The 21,796-nt window shown below is 39.2% G+C and overlaps 1 protein-coding gene across 1 annotated transcript in view; it reads right to left on the minus strand.

The window, feature by feature from the left end:
* The window catches only part of NEK1 (NIMA related kinase 1), a 133,334-nt gene that overhangs the window by 66,278 nt on the left and 45,260 nt on the right, over window positions 1–21,796 (minus strand). Inside the window, exons 16-18 of the mRNA XM_080928742.1 lie at window positions 21,610–21,773; window positions 21,398–21,529; window positions 11,907–12,009 (exon numbers count right to left, since the gene is read on the minus strand). Of these exons, the coding sequence (XP_080784868.1) occupies window positions 11,907–12,009; window positions 21,398–21,529; window positions 21,610–21,773 (399 nt within the window). The remainder of the gene's footprint in view (window positions 1–11,906; window positions 12,010–21,397; window positions 21,530–21,609; window positions 21,774–21,796) is intronic.

Genomic DNA, 21,796 nt, shown 5'->3' on the forward strand with positions numbered 1-21,796 from the left:
GGGTGGGTGATGTAGCTCTGTGACAGAGCACTTGTCTGCAACTGCAAGGAGGTCCAGGATAGCATGCACACATGGGTGTGTACACACATACACACATGTGAGACTAGAGAGAGTATAAATTAGGAAACTGTTTTGGAGACTCAGAAGTCAAAAGAAAAATTCCTAAGCTATGACAGAGACTAAAGTGCCTGATAACAGTTACCGAGAAAGGAGAACTAGTAACATTTGCATTTGGTAGACAGGCATATGGGAGACAGTACAAAGGAAAGGAAAGTTCTAGGCTTTTGACTGTAGTCGCTGATCATAATCAACATTTAGGCTAAGAATAAGATACTGAAAAAGAGTGGTAAGGACAAGTTCAGAAAATGTTTGAGGCAGTTTTGTTGTATCTGTGTAGTTACTCAGATGTCAGTATAATTAATTCTAAATGCTGTAGTTTAAGAGAAAAATGCTGTGTGACTGAAGGATATCTGTTGCCTTGGCTTTGGAAGGCAGGGTCTTACTGCACTGCCAAGGCTGACCTTAAAATTCCTAGGTTCAGATAATCCTTCTGCTGTCTGGTGGGTTGCATAAGCTTGGCCTGGGGAATGGCACTATAAGAGAAGTGGCCTCGTTGGAGGATGTGTGTGACTGTGAGGGTGGCTTAGAGATCTTAATTCTAGCATTCCAGAAGTCATGCTTCTCCTAGAAGCCTTCAGAACAAGAGGTAGAACTCTCAGCTCCTCCTGCACCATGCCTACTTAGATGCTGCCATGCTTCCCACCACAGCGATAATGGGACTGAACCTCTGAACCTGTAAGGCAGCGCCAATTGAATGCTGTCCTTTATGAGAGTTGCCTCGATCATGGTTTCTCTCCATAGCAATGAAACTCTAAGACATGCCTCAGTTTCTGTAGTAAGATAGTGGTAAGAGGTTAGTGCCCTCTTACCTACCATACACCATTGTTTATACAAGCTAATTTTAAAAGACACACAGTTATCCACAGCGTTACAGGAAAGTAAGGTAGTTATAAGTACAGTACAATACAAAATTATAAGATTTTCCTGTGATTTGTTTTGTAAAGTAGACTGCATAGCTTTCAAGTGTTAGACCTGGTAGATGGTGATGTGGTCCAGAGGAGTTAAAAGGCTCGACACCCACTTTCCTAGCATTCTCTAGCCCACACGACTAACAATTCAGAAGCCAGTGTACAATGGACCTGAAGCATGTCTAGCAGAGCTCACCACATCCAACATCATACAACATCCTCTGATCTCTGTGTGCACGCACACATTCACACTCATACACAAACAAATAAAATTAAAAGTTAGTGTGAATATATTTACATTTTCAGATGAGTTCAACATATCATGGGTATCAGTATTATTGGAAAATATTTACCAGGTACAACTTTAAATCTCTGATGTTAATATTATTTCTTGAAGAATCAAGGTTATAATGAATAGTATCAATTTCTGTACGATAGTATACACAAATGCAGCTCAGCACTTACAATGTTTAAGTGAAAAGTGAACTGCCACACCACTAAGGCATCCGAATGAATGACACTATAAACGTGCATCAGTGACTACTGTAAAAGTTGTCTCCTGAGAGCCTCCGTCCCTAACTCCATCTCTGTGCAGTCACATCCAGGTCTCTACTGTCACCTCTCAGAAGTTCAGTGTCCTAAACACCTCACAATGTAATGTGACTATTTCCAATCCACTGATGGAATTGGAGATAGAGCGTGACAGTAAAGTGCTCGTCCTGCATGTTCAAAATCTTGAATTTAATCTCAAACCCTGCCCTCAAAAAAAAAAAAAAAAAAAATCAACCAACTAACCAAAATCCAACCTCCACCCTCAAAAAACAAAACACTGACAAACAAAACTGAAGATCTTGACAGAGATTAACTTTTTTAAATAAAATAATGGCAATAATATTGGAAATCCATCTGATTATCATGCAAAACCATCTATGAATAAAACAAATAACGTATTACAATGCTGATACTTCAGAATTGCACAGATACCCAAATAATAGAGGCTTGAGCCTAAAAGCCCACCTACACCCAGAGAAAACCAAACCATTCTGCCGAAAATGAAGAGCTAAAAGTAGGATACTCAAAGCACCCAGAGAAATATTAACTAGAGAAAAAAATTGTCAAAAGGTAAAGAAATATCATTAAAAACTAAATAGAATAAAAGGTAGTTGAACCATAATTTTTTAAATAAGTAAACTGTCAGCCCAGTATAGATATTGGATTTATAAATGAGGCCATTCAATAAAGACAACCTGAAGGTATCTTAGCACAAAATAAGATGGAGAGAATTTACAGCTAGAGGAACTGATCTGAAAGGGTTGCTGGTTACATAGTGGTCCACACCTGTGATTCAAGCAATTTGGGAAGCCAGGAGAGAAGGATCCTGCTCAGGACACGGTTCCCTGTCTACAGAACAAGAGATCGTTTCAGTAAAACACTGCCAATTAAAAAATCACTGCTCTCCCTTCTAAGAAGGGGAGAGAGAGGTTGGGTGAAGGAGCACCTTCATGGAGGCAATGGGTGGGAGAGGGGGGAGGGGATGACATCTAAAATGTAAATACAGAGAATGTCCAAGAAAAGAAAAGAAAAGAAAAGAAAAGAAAAAAAAAGAAAAGACTGCTAAAGAAATTGCTTCTCTCTGGCTCTGCATTTCTGTCAAGAGTAGAAAGAGAATAAAGGACAACCCAGTGTGGACAATATCTCATTGAGACTTCACAGGTTAAAAAGAGGAGACTTCATGGTCTAAGCTGTGTCAAGTTGACAAAGTTAGCCATCACAGCACTGAAATAACAAGTTATAAGCACACTGTAAGATAAGAGTGTATCTACACTGTGAGCCACTGAGGTGATCACTGCTGAAAAGCTACATGAATATAAATACAATCACAATGATAGACTGACTCAAATGGAATACTTAAAAGTACTCAGACAAGATAAAGGCAGCAAGAGTAAAACCAGAGGAACAAAAATAGACAAACCATATATAAAATGATAAAACAGAACTAATGCAAACATCAAAATTATACTGTCATTAAACACCACTGAAGGTGGTCATTTGGTACGATTTTAAGAAAGGAATCAAATGAAACAAGTATATATTCACTACAAAATGTCTCACCCTCACTCAGGTACCTTAGAAATAAAAGGACAGATCTAGAATACTACAGAAACACTTATTAAAAAGAATTAAACTGCACTGGTAGCAGACTCTCTTCACAGACTGCAGTTCTAACTCTCAAAAACCATGAGCCAATAAATGTGAACTGTTAAAAGTCGATAAATTGTGGCAAACTGTTCTATGAAAAAAGAAGGAATGAGCGGAAGCCTGGCTGAACTGTGCTGGTGGAAGCCGAGGGAAGAGCAGCTGTGTGCACGGATAGCTCACCACACTCCACTGGTGGAAGCCGAGGGAAGAGCAGCTGTGTGCACGGATAGCTCACCACACTCCACTGGTGGAAGCCGAGGGAAGAGCAGCTGTGTGCACGGATAGCTCACCACACTCCTGTGAATAACAGCAAGCCCTTGCTTACACAGAGAACCCTAACTAAGCCCCCACACAAATAGGACTTTTAAGAAAAGGAAATTAACAACAACAACATAACTTGGGGCACATGGGAGTTTTCTGTAATTGCCTACATGCATTTATATATGTGTTAAAATTCATAAAACTGGAGAAGACACAAAGTCATTCTTATTTTCTGGTCATTTAAAAAGCAAACGCAATAAACCAAGTGCTGGACCTGGGGAGATGGCTCAGCAGTTATGGGCGCTTGTGGCTCTTGCTGAAGACTAGACTTTGGTTCTCAGAGTCAGTTACAATGACCTGTAACTCTGGCCCTAGTGCACCCAATGCCCTGTCTGGACTCCATGGGCACTGACATGTCCCCACAGGCACTCCTGAGTAAAAATAACACATATGAAATGTGCAGGAAAGCACAGAGGAGGAGTGAACGAGCAGGAGGGAGCACAGTCACAGTGTCAGGAGCTAGGGAGGACTCCGATTTACACATCCATTACACAAGCTGTGTGTACAATCCCAAGGAGCTCATTCTACAATACTTACGGTAAGAGACAACCAAGGATTTAGTCCCAAGGAACATTAAAGACTGAAGGAAAATTAACAGCTGCACGAAAGAACATGCTAAGAGACCACAGGCAAACAAGGGAAGTGTAAACTGCAGAAGATAAGGAAGAAATTTTACAGCTCCTGCTCAAATGTCACAGAAAGGTCAAGGAAGATGAGGATGACAAAACGCTCGGGTTGGCAATGTAGCTCAAACCCTTTATCTAGCTCACCCCACAAAAGGAAGCAAACAGAAGCAGAAAACAGTACATGTTTGAGAGGATGACTAGTGACTTCTGCCAACATGCTGATGTGATGACAACTGCTCAGAGTTAAAGGATACATAAGGAACCAGAAACAAATGAGCTTCATTCACTTTTGAAGAGTCTGGCTAAGAGGTGTACAGTTAATGATGAGAGAGACAGAAATATAATTAGAGGTTTGGGGAAAGTAAGATTAAAGGACTATTAAGAACAGATAGAGCATAATAATTATGATAAGGACCCCAGATAATGACAGAATGCCATCAAAGATAACAAGATGCTGGAAGTGCAAATCATAAATGGTTCAAACATAATCTTCACAGCTTTGATTTTCTCCAGTGCTGTTTTAAGGTATAATCACGGATAACAGCACAGTGAGACATGCTAACTTGAAAACAAACTCCACAGGATGGGAAGTCAATTAAATGGGCCGGAGTAAAACTGAGTAAACCGAATAACCATTACATTACTAGAAACAACTCACGTGGCCCTCTACAGAGGAATGGATTTTCAAATTGTGATAGATCCACACAAAGAATGTAAGTCACAACAAAAAGGAACTAATATGGTTAAGTGTGGTGGGACATACCCTGAACCTCAGCACTTGGGAGACAAAGGCAGGCAGATCTTTCTGAGTTAGAGGCCAGTTTGATCTAAATAGTTTGTCATATAAAACTATATAGTATATGATTCATAATTTTCAATAAATGTTTACAAAAAGTCCCAGAACTATAAGGCGTGGGAGCAGATCACTGGGAGGGGCATAAGGAAAGGGGAGATGGAAGAGGTACCGGTAACATGACAAAGCAGTATGCACATGATTATATGACTATGCCAATTACTCAATAGGGCAGACTCAGCACTGTGAATTTTATTACGATTAAATTATAGCATAAGCCAACCTTAAAGAGAACTCTTGTGTGGAAACCTGGGAATTATGTTCTTATATGAAATCCTCACTAGAGCCAGTTCTTACAAGCAGCTCCTTTGTAGGCAATGGACGTGCTCTGTGTGACAATATATGGTGGTCACCACAGAAGTGAACCTTAGCATTAACCACGGCTTCAGATGACTATAATGTGTCAATGTGGCTTCTCAGTTCTAACAAATGTATAGTCTGGTACAGAATGTTGGTAATGCAGATGGCTCTGCACATATTTGGTGGTGGAATATGACTGGAAATCTCCATGAAGGTCTATTTTCCTGGGAGCCTAACGCTCAATATAGTCTCAGGCTGGGGAGATGACTCTGAAATGACGCTTGCTCTTCAAGTTTGACAGCCTGAGTTCAATTCCTGAGCTAGGTAAAGGTGGAAATGAGAAAACTCAGTATACTAAATTGCCTCTGACCTACACACACACACACACACACACACACACACACACACACACACACACATTCAAAATAAAATTTTAAAAATTAAAAAATAAAGTATCTGTTATCCCCATTACGGTCTAAAATAATGAGCATAAGAATTCTAAACATACATACAGAAAGGAAGGAGCGGCACTCAGGCTACTTCTCGGGCTCTTACTTCTAAAGCAGGCATGTCCTATCTACTTCTTTGGTTTTGGGCACCAGACTCCAGGTTCTTCAGCCTTTGAACTTGAACCAGTTAGTTTTTCGTGGGTCTCTCAGGTGTCTGCAAGAGACCGGGACTGCACCAGCAATGTCTTATGTCTGATGGTCTGGTTTCCTAGACTCTGTCATTGCTTTCCTGGCTTACAAACTTCCATACAGAAGTTTCAGCTTTTGTAACTATATTAAATCCTCCCTTTTATAAATATATTCTCTATCACGTTTTCATATAATGGAGAATTCTGTCTAATTCACTAGTGTACATATTCTTGTCTAACATTTGATTACAAATTATTATACAGATAAATTATATTCACCTAATCTTTTTATTCCTATTCTTCCCAAACTGGGTAAAAATAGCCTTATATAGTCAGTTAATGTACAAGTGATATATGATGCATCTACCCAAACATAATGAAAACTACAAAACGTCAAAAAGTCACATATTTCTAAGGTAGTTTTATACATATACACCTAGGTGCTAAGAAAATGGAGGAGTTTCGCATTAATAGACATACTCCTTAAAAAGAAATCATTGATCCGTTCACTGTCTGCTTCCTGCTCACTGACAAAATGTAAGTAGCTGTCACATGCCTCTCACCAGGATTAAGCGTCTCATCTGAAACCATATGCCAATGTGTATTCCTCCTCCTCGAAGGGTATTCTCATCAGGTGTTTGGTCACAATGGGGAGAAACATAAACAAAAAGAACACTGTCAGCAATGAGATGGCTGCACTGATAAAGTTGACCTTGCGTTTGTAGGCTTTCAGAATTGGTTATCAGGAAGAGGGTGAACGAGTTTGTAGCTGTAGGTTCATGAAGCCCCAGAAAGCTGTGAATAGTGACAGTTGAAAAATTCAGGCAGGAGTATGGAAGAGCAGAAGGCTGGGAGAAAGTCAGAGAGTAAAGGGCAGGCTCATGAAGTTTCATAGGTGAATAAGGACTTCATTAGTGAGTGAGCCTAGACAAAAAAAAAAAAAAAAAAAAAATCATACATTGGCAAAAAACAAAAAAAACAAAACAAAACAAAAAATCTGGCTACAAGCTGCCTGTGTCCTTAAATTTTGGTTAAACTGTATTAGAAAGGAATGAATTATCAGCAAAGGAGAATCCAAGACAACATAACATACATCCAGTGACGTACCAAGCTAAGACTGTAGCAGGAAAATGAGACGGGAATAAAGAAGCTCAGAGGGAAACAAATTAGAATTCACAGACATATAAGCACAAGCTTTTGAAGTAAAACCAAACTGACTGGATGAGCTGCAAGCTGAGTGCACCAGTGAGCAGGAAAACCAAAGCAGAAATGAGGGGACAGGACAGAAGGACAGAAGCACAGGCCAGAAGAACAGGAGAAAGGACATTACATACATAGGTTACCCTCTCAGTGGAGAGAGCAGCTTTCCTGAAAAGACAAGTATTTAGAGAAACAGTATTTAGGGCGATTGTCAGTGAGAACTGAAGGTAAAAAAAGTATAACCAAATTAAATCTCAGAACATCAAGGATAGAAGAGCAGTCCTAAGAATTATCAGAAAAGAGAAACAGCTGTTTAAAGAGGAGTGTAATTCAAAGAAATCATCTCGTTAGCAACAGTGAGAGAAGACGACAGAGCAGAATCCTCACAGAACACGGGAAAGAAGCAAGCGAAAACACAGTTAAACACATCCTTCAAATGTCTACTTCACTGAGCGGAACCTTTAGTCAAGAAGTTTTTGGGTTCTTTAAAAGAGCTTAGGGAGGGGGTGGTGCTGGAGAGAAGGAGGGGGATGGAGGGAAACAGTAAGAGGGGGAGGGCTAAAAGTGGGTTGGAGGTGGGAAGGTAGGGAGGAGAAAACCATCATCGAAATATTCTGTATGGCCAGGTGATAGTGGCACGCCTTTAATCCCAGCACTTGGCAGGCAGAGCTCTAAATTTGAGGACAGCCTGGTTTACACAGTAAGTTCCAAGACAACAAGGGCTATACAGAGAAACCCTGTCATGAAATAAAATAAAATGGTATTAAATTTTTAATTAAAAATCAGTTGGTTAAAAGCAAGAACAGCTCACAGGCTCAGGGACATCACAGAAGAGGCAGTAACAAGAGTGAGAGTCGGAGGATATGGAAAGTGTGTGACATCTATCCTCTAGGACAGCGGCTCCTATATGTGGGTCATGACCCCTCTGTGGGGTTGCTTGAGACCACTGGAAAACACAGATATTACTTTATGGTTCACAGCAGCACAATCAGTTATGGACTAGCAACAGCAATAGTTCTCTGAGGAGCTGTATTACGGGCTGAAGCAGTGGAGAACTTGGTAGCATCTGCTGTGGAATGACGTGGCTATAGAATTCACAAACACATAGCAGCTGTGGCTACCTACACAATACCTCTGTAAAATCACCTAGGCATAAATGATCTCCAGGCCCTACCCATGGTGAGGAACTGTTGGCGGTGAAGGGAGACTCATTATTGAGGCTAGGTTTCCCATGCTCCACTAGAGGGCTCCACACTCAGGCACATAGGAGCTACACTAACTAGATTTAGTGAGTCATTAAAAAAAGACAAAGTTGGAAGGGTGTGTGCTAGGAAACATATAGGGCAAATGAGGGATAAATCCACTCATATCTCATTGTGTACATGTATGGAATTCTGAGAAATAAAGAAAACAAACAAACAACAACAACAACAACAAAAAAGAATTGCTTATAGTCTGGATAGAGCAATGTGATTACAGCTACACTAAAATTATGTAAAAAGTTTAGGTAATCCTCAGTTGAGAATTCTTTTCTCTGGCATCAGTGGGAGGAGAAGCCCTTGGTCCTGTGAAGGCTCATTTCCCCAGTGTAGGGAAATGCCAGGGCGATGAGATAGGAGAGGGTGGGAGTCGGCCCATCCTCATAGAAGCAGGGGGAGGAGTAGGATGAATGGGAGAGGGGGAAAAGAGATAACATTTGAAATGTAAATACATAAAATATAAAAAAAATCGTTTAAAAACGAAGATGAAAAACGTTTAGCTAAGATACAAGAAAACTTGGTTTTCAAACACCAGGATCCATGCAGCATGGGGAGAGCCTAGGAGAGGGAAACCCAGTGAAGCCCAGTGCCTGCCTTACTTCAAGAACTTCTGGGAGGCAGCACAAGAGAGGAAACATCATTAGGGGATGGGCAAGCTGAAGGCTACAGGAACTTGTGGTCAGAGAGCAAAGAGAAAGCTGCACAGAGCAGCAGTGATGGAAACGTGAAGACGTTCTTAAGGGCCTCTCACTGAGTGGGCAGAGCTAACAACACCAGGCCTAAGCAGACTGTGACTGCCTCCTGTTAGACTCAGAACCAGGAAGGCAAGGGTAATAATCCAAAGAGGCCAGGTTAGCATGAGAGAGAATGCAGCTTTTTACAGGGAACCCTGAAAACCAGCCTCCAATGATTCAAACTATTTCTAAATAATTAACTAAAGCCCCCAAAAACTTAAAAAATAAAAAACACTCAAAGATGAAGTGCACAGTGCTTGGCATACTGTTGCAAACTACTAGCCATAATAAAAACAGGACAAGATTTTTTTTTAGTAAGAAAATTTTAATCAACAAAGACCCAGAAATAGCAAAGAAGACAGAATTAGTGAGAAAATTAAAACAGCTATTATAATGACAGTCTATATTTTCAAGGCGAAAACAACCATAGAGTTATAAAGACAGAAAATAAAACTACAAAACCATCCAAGCCAATATTGAGATATTTAACAAAGTCCAGTATGTGGGCTGAGGTAGAGCTCAGTAGTATAGCAATGGCTGAAATAGAAGAAGCCCTGGCATTCATCTCTAGCTCTGCAAAAGCAGAGCAGAAAGTAAGACATGAAAACGATCAGGTCTGGATGACTGAGTGGCATTAATACAATAGAGAACTAGCATCTCTGATACAGCAGCAGAAACCACCCAGAATAAAACAGAAAATAGAGCACCACAGAGTGGTGCAGGGTTGCAAGCACTCGAATACTAATGTCCTAAAAGGAGATGACAAAAAACAGTAGATGAAAAAGTGGAACCTACATGCCCAGGAAACTAATGAACAGGAAGAAAACCCAGGAGTTATCTAATAACCAAATAGCTTCCAGGCACAAAGAAGAAAAACTTTCCAGAGTCAGAGAGAAAGGCATATAATACACCTAAGGTAAGGAAGAATACTTTGTATCAGAAATGGGCATGTCAGAAGATGAATAGTCCTCAGCCTACTGGATACCCCCAGCAAAATTCTGTCACAAACAAGACAAACTCCAGGCTGAGGAGATGTTCAGTAGCCAAAGCACTTGCCATGTAAGCAAGAGAACCAGAATTTGATCCTTCCCCGTCTCCCAGGCACACACGTGCTCCCACACACAATGTGAACACACCCACATCACACATACATATACATGAAAAGAAAAAGAAACAACAACAAAAAACAAAACCCATGCTTTTCAGACCTACAAATTCAGGTTAAAGTTAATACAAAGTATTGTTCAAGTGTAAAAAAGGAAATTTTCTCAACAAATTTTGGAAATTTTTTTTTTAAAGAAAACACTTGACATTTTCCAACATGAATAAAATACACTGCTGATAGAACTGCAGGATTAAGCAAAAACAGTGGTGGGAAAAGTGACTCCATCTTGGCTGTTGTAGTAACTATCACGGTTTAAAAGACTCTAAACTTTAATTTAAATTATGAGCATGTGTGTCAGTGTGTCTGTGGACATGTGCAAGTGGGGGCAGGTGCTGCTGAGGCCGGAGGAGGGCGTTGGAGCCTCTGAAGTTGTAGGTACAGGTGCTCCTAAGCCACTTGATGTGGTGCTGAGAACCTAACTCAGAGCAACCTGTGCAAGAGCAGCAAATACTCTTACCTGCTGAGCTGCCTCTCCAGCTCCCAGCAACTCTTTTAAATAATAACAATCCACAACCAGAGCTGAGAATGGTGGTGCACACCATTAATCCCAGTGCTCAACCAGGCATGAGGATCTTGAGTTTGAGGCCAGCCTAGGCTACACAGCAGTTAAAAAAAACCCTTAAAAACAAAAGGAGTCAAAAATGTAGATGCTATTAACAGGAAGACTGAGGAAAGGGAAAAAGCAAGAAAGTATCTTCTCCCATATAGAGGAAGGTCACAAATACTGACTCATTCCAGAGTATTAAGAAAGTAAATTGGAGTATGTGTGTTAAAATATAAAGAGTGACCAATAAAAACTGTAACATTTTTTCCATAATATAATCTCAAAGGGAAAAAACATATTGAATAACTGTTAATAAATTCACAGTCACCAATTATGGATTTTTATATACACGTTATAAGTCTAACAAAAATACCTTGAAGCATTTTCTACACAACAGAGGAGGTGAGAGGACAGAAGAAATCCTCTGTATGACAAAGAGCAAAAGACATTTGGGCACTCACGGTACAGGTAGGAACTAGTGAGACTTCCAACTAGTGAGGTAATTACCTCAGAACTTAATAGTTTTATATATATTACTTCATTCTGTAATTACTTCACTGAATAGTTTGAAGTAATTATTTTGTTTCTAACATGCTTTTCGACAAATACTATGTGTGTGTGTGTGTGTTTGTGTGTTGTGTATTTACACTTACCCTTTTCCCCTAAAATATGTGTGTTGTGTATTTACACTTACCCTTTCCCCCCAAAATTCTTTGCTACTTAGAAATATTAAAACAAACAGTATGAGAAAATTTCCAGCAACTTAAGAACTTATATCTCTAATATAAATATTTAGATTGTTATATCTATTTCTCCCTTTTTAAAGTACAGAATATAAAATGATGATGCAATTTTACTTTGGTATAAAAGATATCAGAAAATATGAGAAAACATAACCTATATGTTGCTTTTGAACATCTTCAGTATCTTTTATTGTGCACAAATTACTACATCACAGTTCTTTTTACTTACACTCACATTGTTCCAGGCCTTAACTTTGAAAACTGATATATTCAAAATTGCAATAAAAAATATCATACCACATGTCCTTCGGCTCGGGCTTTATTCTGCATAGCTTCTTGTTTGCGCTGCAGGAACTCTTCCACTTGTTTGGCTCTCTCTACAGCTAGATGTCCTTTTTGCCTATTTTGGACAAATCAGAGAGTCAGCAATTCTCAGCATTAGATTCCACATTAAAACTACAGTTATTATATGAAAGCAGAGATAAAATATACATTTTGTGTAAAGTGTGTGTGTGTTAGTCTTTATTGCCTTAATCATATTATTTACTACTTTTATAATAAGCAAAATCTTAAAACCACTTCAAATCTTGACAGGATTCATTTTTATATTGATATGATTCATTTTACATACAGACAGCAAAATGGACAAGTTGGAAAAAAAAGAGCAGTCGTTGCCTTTAGTCATTTCTCATGTAATTTCAGCATCTTTCACTGATCACTATGAAGGAATGTAAACATGCTAAGTATGGACAGCAAGTGAAAAGGGGATAAACATCCACTGAACATCTGCCCCATGCGGTGTCAGTCAGTATGAAAAACGTGGGAGGTAACACAAGCATACACGCATGTAACCCAGCCCCAGCGATGAGGGAGGAGGTCACAACACAAGATCAAACATGGTTAGACTTGGAGATGAGTAAGAAAGTTGAGAAGTTACTGTCTGTGTTCTGTTTGGACTGTGGTATAAACTTCCTGGAGCTTCTTTTTAGAAAATAAGTGACTAATGTTCTGAAGAAAAAAATCATGAAATGATGCCTTCTCTGTTTCCCACTAACATTTTAGAATTTTTAATTCTCATTCCACAAATAATTATTTCTTCAACCTTTTTAAAGCAACCACTGAAACAAAAAGAAATTCAGCTGTAAAAACTTGAAATATAAAGCAGAAGATAAAGCTCAGAAGCTAAGAGCACTTGCTACTTTTATAGAGGATCTGGGTTCCCAGTACCCATGTGAGTTGGCTGAAAATCATCACTACAAACTTCAATTCTGAGGATGTAACACACGGCTTCCATAGGCACCTGCACTTATGCATGTGTACATGTATACACACATACACACACTTAAAAATAGTTGAAAAGAAAAATCTAAAATCTGTTGTATTTTATCCCCATGAATGACAGTGATCTGGCATTTACCTTACATGTTATTTAAAAGAAATTCTTTTTTTATTAGATACTCTCTGTATTTACATTTGAAATGTCATCCCCTTCCCCCACCCTGCTCCCATCCCCGATCCCCCTCCACTTGTCTTAAAAGAAATTCTTTAGAATTTCCATCATAGGAATTTTCTAGAATTAGGTAATATCTATAACTAGTTTACAAGCCAACTACGCTCTGCTGTTCACTTATTCCAGATGGTTACTGAAGTCCCACATGACATTTCTGAGATCCAAGCTATCTTAGTTTGAGTAGGCTGGTAATAGCAAGAGGTTTGTGCACGTCTCTGAAGTGAACATATGCTGCCCCCTAGCAGACATATACACTATAAAAATGAGATCAACTAAGGGCACCTGGACTAAATTCAGCACGCCTCTGCATATAGCCAGGTAAGCTAGCATTCCTCTCCAAACCTCCCGTGTGTGTCAGCCTGGGCCCAAAGACAGTAGATAAAGCATCAGTGACCATGCTCAGACACGACATTACAAACGTATGGCTACATGTAATGTGAGGTTCTTTCTGAGGGTCCTGGAAGACTACACCACCATCTGCCATTACAGAAAGCCTAGGATCTCTCTACTTTGCATCATGATGACACTGACATCAGCCATCACAGAAGTAAAATGTTCAATTCACCATTCTGGTCTATGTGCAACGTTTGCCAGAATAACACACCAATTAGCATACACTATCAGAATTATTGAACAGTGCCTCACTAAAACACGGTCCCATGTATAACAGCAGCCATGACTACAGATTTTCACACTGATTGTGCACACATGACACTATCTGCTTAATATATTTAAAAGTGCACCTTGGAAGATGTGAAGATGACTATACAGGCTGGATTTATGTAAACTTGACACTCAGCTAGAGTTATAAGGGAGGAAGGACCCTCAACTGGGAAAATACATCCATGAGACAAACAGTGGATGGGGCTTGGAGAGTCTTATGGAAGAACAGGAGGAAGGATTATGGGTCCTGAAGGGGATAGGAACTCCACAGAACGACCAACAGAGTCAACTAACCTGGACCCTTGGGGCTCTCAGAATTTGAACCACCAACCAAAGAACATGCACAGGCTGGACCTAGGCCTCCCCACACATATGTAGCAGATGTGCAGCTTGGTCTTCATGTGGGTCCCCAACAAGTAGAACAGGGGCTACTCCAAAAGATGTTGCCTGTATGTAGAATATGTTCTTCTAGCCTGGCCTCAGTGGGAGTGGAAGCACCTAGCTTTCCAGAGATTTGATGTGCCAGGCATCCCTCTACCCACTCAGAAGAGAGAGGAGGGGGTGACTGGGACGGGGTGGGTGGGGGTAGAGGGCTAGATATAAAGAGAATAAGTAAAAAATAAAATTAAATTTAAAAATATTGAAAAAAAGATCTGGCTGTAAGGTGTTTTCTTAATTAGTGACTGATGGGGGAGGGCCCAGCCCATTGTGGGTGGAGTTACCCCTGGGCTCTATAACAAAGCAGGCTGAGCAAGTGTATAAGTTGCATCCCTTAATGGTCTGTGCATCAGCTCCTGCCTCTAGGTTCCTGTCCTGTCTGAATTCCTGTCCAGACTTCCTTTTGATGAACTATGGTACAGAAGTGTAAGCTTTGGTCAGGAGTTTCATCACAGCAAGAGTAATCCTAACTATGACAATAACTGAGACAGAGTTCTAGGAAATAAAGCGTACCCAATAAAATCAGAGTCTGAGTAATTCTGGTACCATCTATTATAGAAGGCTCATGGGGATGAGGAGAAAATAACTTACTATTCATTTTCTCCATTAAGTTCTATTAAGAATTCAGATAAAGTAGTCAGGCGTGGTGGCACACACCTTTAAACCCAGCACTTAGAGGAGGCTGAGACAGGGTGATCTATTAAAGTTTGAGAGACCAACCTGGTCTACAGAGTGAGTTTCGGCACATCTAGGGCTAAGGCCCTCTGTGGTGGCTGAAATAAAATGACCCCTATAGGTTCATAGGGAGTGGTACTATTAGAAAGGATTAGGACAAGCAGCCTTGTTGGAGGAAGTGTGTCACTGGGGGTGGTCCACTGGCTCTCACTTCCTGTTGCCTGCAGATGCAAATGTAGAACTCTTAGCAATTTGTCTAGCACTTCTCCAGTGCCACTTTTCTTGCTTCCTGCCATGGAAATGGACTGAAACCTCTGAAACTCTAAGTTAAACGTTTTCCTTTGTAAGAGTTGCTATGGACACGGTGTCCTGACACCATGTCTCAAAATAAAATAAAATAAAATAAAAGCCAAAATACTTTGAAGCACTGAGTATCAGTAAAACATTGGCTGAAATTAACAACAGAAGAATTATAAGCATACAATCCACAAATATATAGCAGGAAATTAGAAACTAGGATAATAGCATACAAAAATATTAAAATGGGTTAAGAATTGTGGTAGAGGGCTAAGAGGTTAAGAGCACCAACTGCTCTTCCAGAGGTCCTGAGTTCAATTCCCAGCAACCACATGGTGGCTCACAACCATCTGTAATGGGATCTGGTGCTTTTTCCTGGCCTGCAGGCATATATGCAGGCAGGATGCTCTATACATTATAAATATAAATCTTTTTTTAAAAAGGAAAGAAAAGCAGAATTGTGGGAGACCATGAATAAGGCCACTAACACAGCTATGTTAAGGGAAGGACAGGGAAGAACAATAATCATGGTGTTCTTTTATTGCCGAACAGTTCATCGAAGACAAGCAAAGAGGTGAGTGACTTTATTTCCTTTTCTTTTTGTAAACACAGTAAGAAGTGGAAAGATATTGGTGGGAACACCATATGCTATATCCATGACTCAAATTTATTACTATAAGAAGAATTTAAACATTTTGGGATACAAATACTTCAAGAAGTGAATGGACCATAAAAATAGGCACTGGTCTAGATAACAAAGAAAGTACAAGGAAAGTGGATCACCATGTTTCCAGGCACAGTGGACCAGTGAAAGGCCTACTAGAAATGAGAAGGCAATAGAGTACCCATTAAGCTTCCTTTCTCTTTAAGGATACCTTGTAGAATGAAATGCAGAGGAGAAAGGATGTGGAAAGTAGAGCAGTGTAAAAACACAAAGTAGAACCAAGTCGCATCTTGCTTGGTTCTACTGCACATAGTTTAAGGTCCAACAGTAAAAGGCTAACACAATAGATACGCCACTGGGACACAGATATGAGCAGTCACAGTTGCCAGTGCTACTGGTAGGGAAGGGAGAGAAAGAGAACACCATACAGAAAGCACACACAAGCATAAAGAATTCAGTTTTAACTTCTAGATTTACTAATACATAAGTTATGTGATGTTTACAAACAGAGTTACATGTTGCTTCGATTTCTTTAGCTTTAAAATAGCAGGAGTACTAGTATCTTCTTCGTAGTGTTGGTGATGACTGGGCTACTACTGCAGTCAGTCATCATTATTGATAGTTACATTCTACACTGAATTAATGAACACTAAGCCACCGATCCTAGGAAAAATACAGAGTGAAACTCCTGTAAGCCTGTCACATTTGTTAACAAAATACTTTATAACTTTTTGTGTTCCTGTTTAAAAATGATTCAGTATATAAAGTTAACTTTATAATTAAACTCAGGAGCGGCATCCCTATAACTAACAGATGACTGTAGTTTATCTAACATGTATTTACTGACTGAGCTATCTCTCCAGGCTTCAAAAATATCTTCTAGATTCTAAGACAATATAATCCTACCTTTTTTTATAAAAACGGTATAATATTCTAAGGCTGAGAGTTAGGTATTATCTCTCTTTAAAAAAAAAAATCTGTGGCAAAATTACCCTCAATTAGGTCTCACATTTAATTTACATTCTTAGATGTTACCCATCCTATGCCAAGGCCACAGTAATATCTGGGCTCTAGGTGCTCAGGGCAGACAGAGGCAAAGGCATTCGAGGCAACAGAAGAAAAGTACAGATGAGCAAACAAAAGAAAAGCTTGTCTTATTGCCTTGCCCCTCCCAAGACAAAGAAGTAATGGAAAAAGTAGATAACAAGCAAGAAGCAAAAGCAGAGAATCCAGAGGAAAAAACATGCAAACAAAATGCTACTACAATGGAAATGCAGAATGCCCTTTAGGGGCTCATTAGGACAAGGCTAAGGAAAGAATCTCTAATCCTGAAAAGCATGGTAAGATATTTCCAAAACTGAAAGAAAAAGAAAAGAACAAAACAAACAGAGCAAGTCAATAAAATTGAGAACAAGAAAAAAAAAAAAAAAAAAAAAAGACTACAACAATTAAAAAAAAACCCCAAAAACTGGCTATTTGAAAGAATAAAATAATTTAGTAGGTCATCAACAAGGCTAAGAATAAAAGAGATGAAACACAAATTATGTTAAAAAAAAAAAAAAAAGGACACTGGTATAGTTCCAGAGACACTAAAATAGGAAAGTATTAGGAACAACTATATGCTAACAAATTTAGTAAGGTACAAGAAACAGAGCTATCTCTCGAGAAAACCATCTGAAAAAATCCATCTATTCAGAAACAAACAATCTGAACAGGTTTATACATAAAGAAACTGAACCAACCTATTGCTTTGTAACTACCTTAAAAAGAACAACAAAAAACGAGGTGGCACATAACTTAAATCTCAGCAGGAGGGTGGCAGAGGCTGGCTGAGCTCTCAGAGTTTGACTCCAGCTTGGTCTATGTAGTAAGTTCTAGTCCAGCCAGGGCTACAGAGTAAGAATGAACACATACTCACACACACACACACACACACACACACACACACACACACCCCAAAAACAAAACAAAATACCAGGGCCCAAATAGTCACAATGTTGATATATATATATATATATATATATATATATATATATATATATATACATACATACACACACATGTACACATATACACATATTATATGTACATATGCTTCTTAGCTTATTGCATGAGGCAGAGACAGGAGGATCTTTGTGAGTTTGAAACCAATGTGATCTACAGAATGAATTTCAGGACAGGCAGGGCTCTGTTATTCAGAGAAACCCTGTCTCAAAAAACAATTTTAAAAAGTAACTATAAATTGAATGTTCATTTAGAAAAAAATGGAAGGAAACTTGTGATAAAACTTTGTAATTTCATAAACCCAAAGTAAGCATGATTTAATGGGTTCCTTTATTCATCTGTTTGTTTGAGACAGGATCCCTGGTTGGCCTGGAACTTGCTATATAGACCAGGTTGGCTTCAAACTTAAGAGGTTCACCTGCCTATACCTCCCAGATGCTAGGACTAAAGTGTGTGTCACAGTGCCCAGCCAGTTAGCATAAGACTTAGTGAGGAGAAGCATCGATCAGAATGTTTGTTTCTTGCCACTGTTTGTCAACATATTGAGGTTCTATCTTATATCACAATAAAGTACTAATGTAGGAAAGAAAAAGTACATATTGAGAAAGAAGAAATAAAACTGATTTTGTTCACAGATGACATGATTGTCTAAGGGGGAAAAAATCCCAGTTTCTGAATTTAGTAAGAGATCACAACAAAGTTACAGGATACAAGATGAACAGGTGACTGCTTTATTATGCAATGAGCAAGTAAAAGGAGATATTAAAGTATGCTGATGTTGACACTAACAACTCCTAAAGTGAAAGAGCGACACAAACTTAACCACACACACAGAAAACTATGTGAAGGAAATGTCAACAGTCTGCTAATGATATCAAAGAACAGAGGAAGATTTTATACTGTCTACCTGCCAACTCTTCCTTACTCCCTGTATATTCAACACACTCTGAGTCAAAATCCCAGCAAGTTAACGTGTAGATATGAACAAACAGATCTAAATTTATTAGGGAGAGGAAATGATCCAGAATGTTCTATTCAATTCTGGAAGAACAAAGCTGGGGTACTGAAGCAACCTAAGCTTAACATTTTACTCTGCAGCGTCTGTAATAAATACAATGGTGGTACGGGTTACAGAACAGACAAATAACTTAGGGACACTGCACAGAGCTCAGAAGTAAAGTCATGCAGAGTAAGCAACACACGTCAACTGACCTTTGGCCAAAGAACACTGATAACTTAAGGTAGCTATGATTTGTCTCTTTAAGAAATATTATGGAACTGGCTATCTACATGCAAAAGAAAAATAAACCTAAATACATATCTTATATCTTACACAACAGTTTCATTCAAAATATATCAGAGACCTAAATATAAAACACTAAACTATAAAAGGCCTTGAAAGCAACAGAGAAAGAATATGTAGCTGAACTTGGGCATGATTGTAACTTAGTAAAAGACAAATTACATTACCTATTTATTTGTGTGTGTGTGTGTGTGTGTGTGTGTGTGTGTGTGCGTGTTTTCGTGTGTACACACATAAAAAGCACGTGGGGAGGTCAGAGGGTATCTCTCAAGATCTATCTCTTTCCACCATATAAGTCCTGGGGGGTCACACGCAGGTTCAAAGGCTCAGTGACAGGTGCCTTTACATGCCGCATCATCTTGCAAATAAACATGTTTTAATAACACCAAAGACATGCTTCATTAAAATGCCAACTGTCTACTCTTCGAAGAGCATGAGAACAGGACTCAGTCTGGGAGACGTGTGTGCACGGCATCTGAAGTGCAGATGTAGGTCAGTGATAAAGTGCCCAGTGAGCCTCACTGAGGCCTTGGGTTTAACTTCCAGTTTGAAGCGGTTGGAGGCACAACTTAAATAACCATTATCTCAAATTACAAGAAATAAAAACCTCAACAACTACAAAAGTAACAACTCAATTTAAACACCAGAGGCGGGCAGATCTGAGTTTGAAGCCAGCCTGGTCTACAGATCAAGTTCCAGGACAGACAGTGCTACATAGGAAATCCTGTCTCAAAAAAGCGTAAAACTAAAAGCATAAAAACGGCAAAAGACATAAAAGGAGAAGTTGCCAAGATGGATGTTCGGATGGCAAATAGTGTGGGAGATGATTCTCAGCACCACGCGAGGTCACTGTGATTAGAATGAGGTAAAGCCGCCCCAATTCAAAGCCCTGACACTAACTCCTGGAGACAGTGAGGGACACAACTCTCACTCACTCTGGTGGGAAGGCAAAAGGGGACAGCAAGCTTAGAGGTGCTCCATGGTTTCTTAGAATCTACCAAGAGTGATTTCAAACGTGAACTATAGACTTTAGATGGTAAGGAACAACGTAGATTTTAACTGTGACAAATGTTATTACTCTGGAAAGGGTACCGAAACAGAGGTCGTACATATGTAGAAAAGTAGACTTTGGACTTTTACCCAGAATGACTACAAAGCTAAAATTGTCTGAAAAGTCAAATCTATTCATTTAAAATGTGAAAAAACAGTTCATTTACTAAAAGATCAGTAATGTAAAATAAAAACTTCATACAAAATTCGCTTTAGCAAGGACAGGTGAATAAGTCAGCGGTGCCTGCCATGGTGAAGCCCTGGGTTCAATTCATGGCACTGCAGAGATGATATACATATTATATACGTATATAATCTGAGTTTACAGTGTTCATTTTTCAATAGTTCCATACCCTGAGCTTCTCCAAACAATTTATAATGTAATCACAATGTTATTTTACATTTATTTTTATGACCTTTTCTCCCAGTTTTATGGAGGAAACACAGTCTTGTGTATTATAGGTAAACCCTCTACCATTGTGTTATTTCTACTCCAAAACACTTAGTTTTGTAAAGTATATTCAATATATTTATATTTTTATAACAAACAAATCAAAGATTTTCATAATACTTTAAAATTGTAGGAAAAAACTCACTAGAATTTCAGTGTTCCCTCTCATCTGTAACTACCTAAAGAATGTCTGGGCAAACACATATGCATACCTAAAGGAAAATCTACACACGTACTGCTATTATGAATTATCACCACGCTAATTCAGTAAAAAAAAAATCTGGTTAGAGGATCACTAAGAGATATAAATCAGAGATGAATTAGAAGAAACAGCATTTTAAGAGAACCAAGAGAAAAGTGGGAATGAGGAAAAGACAAAAGATACATGTGCTTCAGAGTTTTATGAAAATTGTGATTCTATTTAAATTCATGCTACGATTTATTCAAATCAAGTAGATGAAATTAATACAACTATATGTTGGCAGAAAGTTATCATGTGATCCTTGAAACAGTATGTTCTGTCTAAACATTAAAAAATGCTACAATAATCAGGCTGAATTGAAGGGTGACACATGTGTCATAGTGTAATTAAGGGTCAAATTTGCATGTGAAGATTCATTATATCCAGGCAGCAAAAATGTTCAGTGTAAACACTGGGAAAAACCATCTACAATGTAGATATGACAAACAACAAAAACACACAGGATGAAAGCACAGATCATCACAGTCCAACCTGTTTGCACTGGCTTGTTTAGACACGGCCTTCAATCTTTTCAAAGTTTTCCTAACAGCATCAGCATCAGGGGAATGGTGGTGACCTGAAGCCCCACTGGGAGATCCTGGACGAACTCCAGGTGGAACTCCTCTGTAGACAAATAGCCATAGTGACTTTCATGACGTTCTCTGAAGCAAAGCACAGGCAACCTCAGCAGAGCTCAGCCGTACCTTTCTGGGAGCCACCGGCCATACACTTTCCCCTTCCATCTTGCTTCATTATCTTCTGCTCTCAGCTGCTGCATTTGGTCAAAAATGGCATGGTAATGTTCATACTGGCCTCGAGGAGAACGCGGTGATGGAGAGACGGCCCCCCCACTGCCGTAAAAGGAAGCCTGAGGAAGAAACCAAGAGCTCT

The sequence above is a fragment of the Micromys minutus genome (assembly GCF_963924665.1).
Source record: "Micromys minutus genome assembly, chromosome: 14".
Classification (NCBI taxonomy): domain Eukaryota; kingdom Metazoa; phylum Chordata; class Mammalia; order Rodentia; family Muridae; genus Micromys; species Micromys minutus.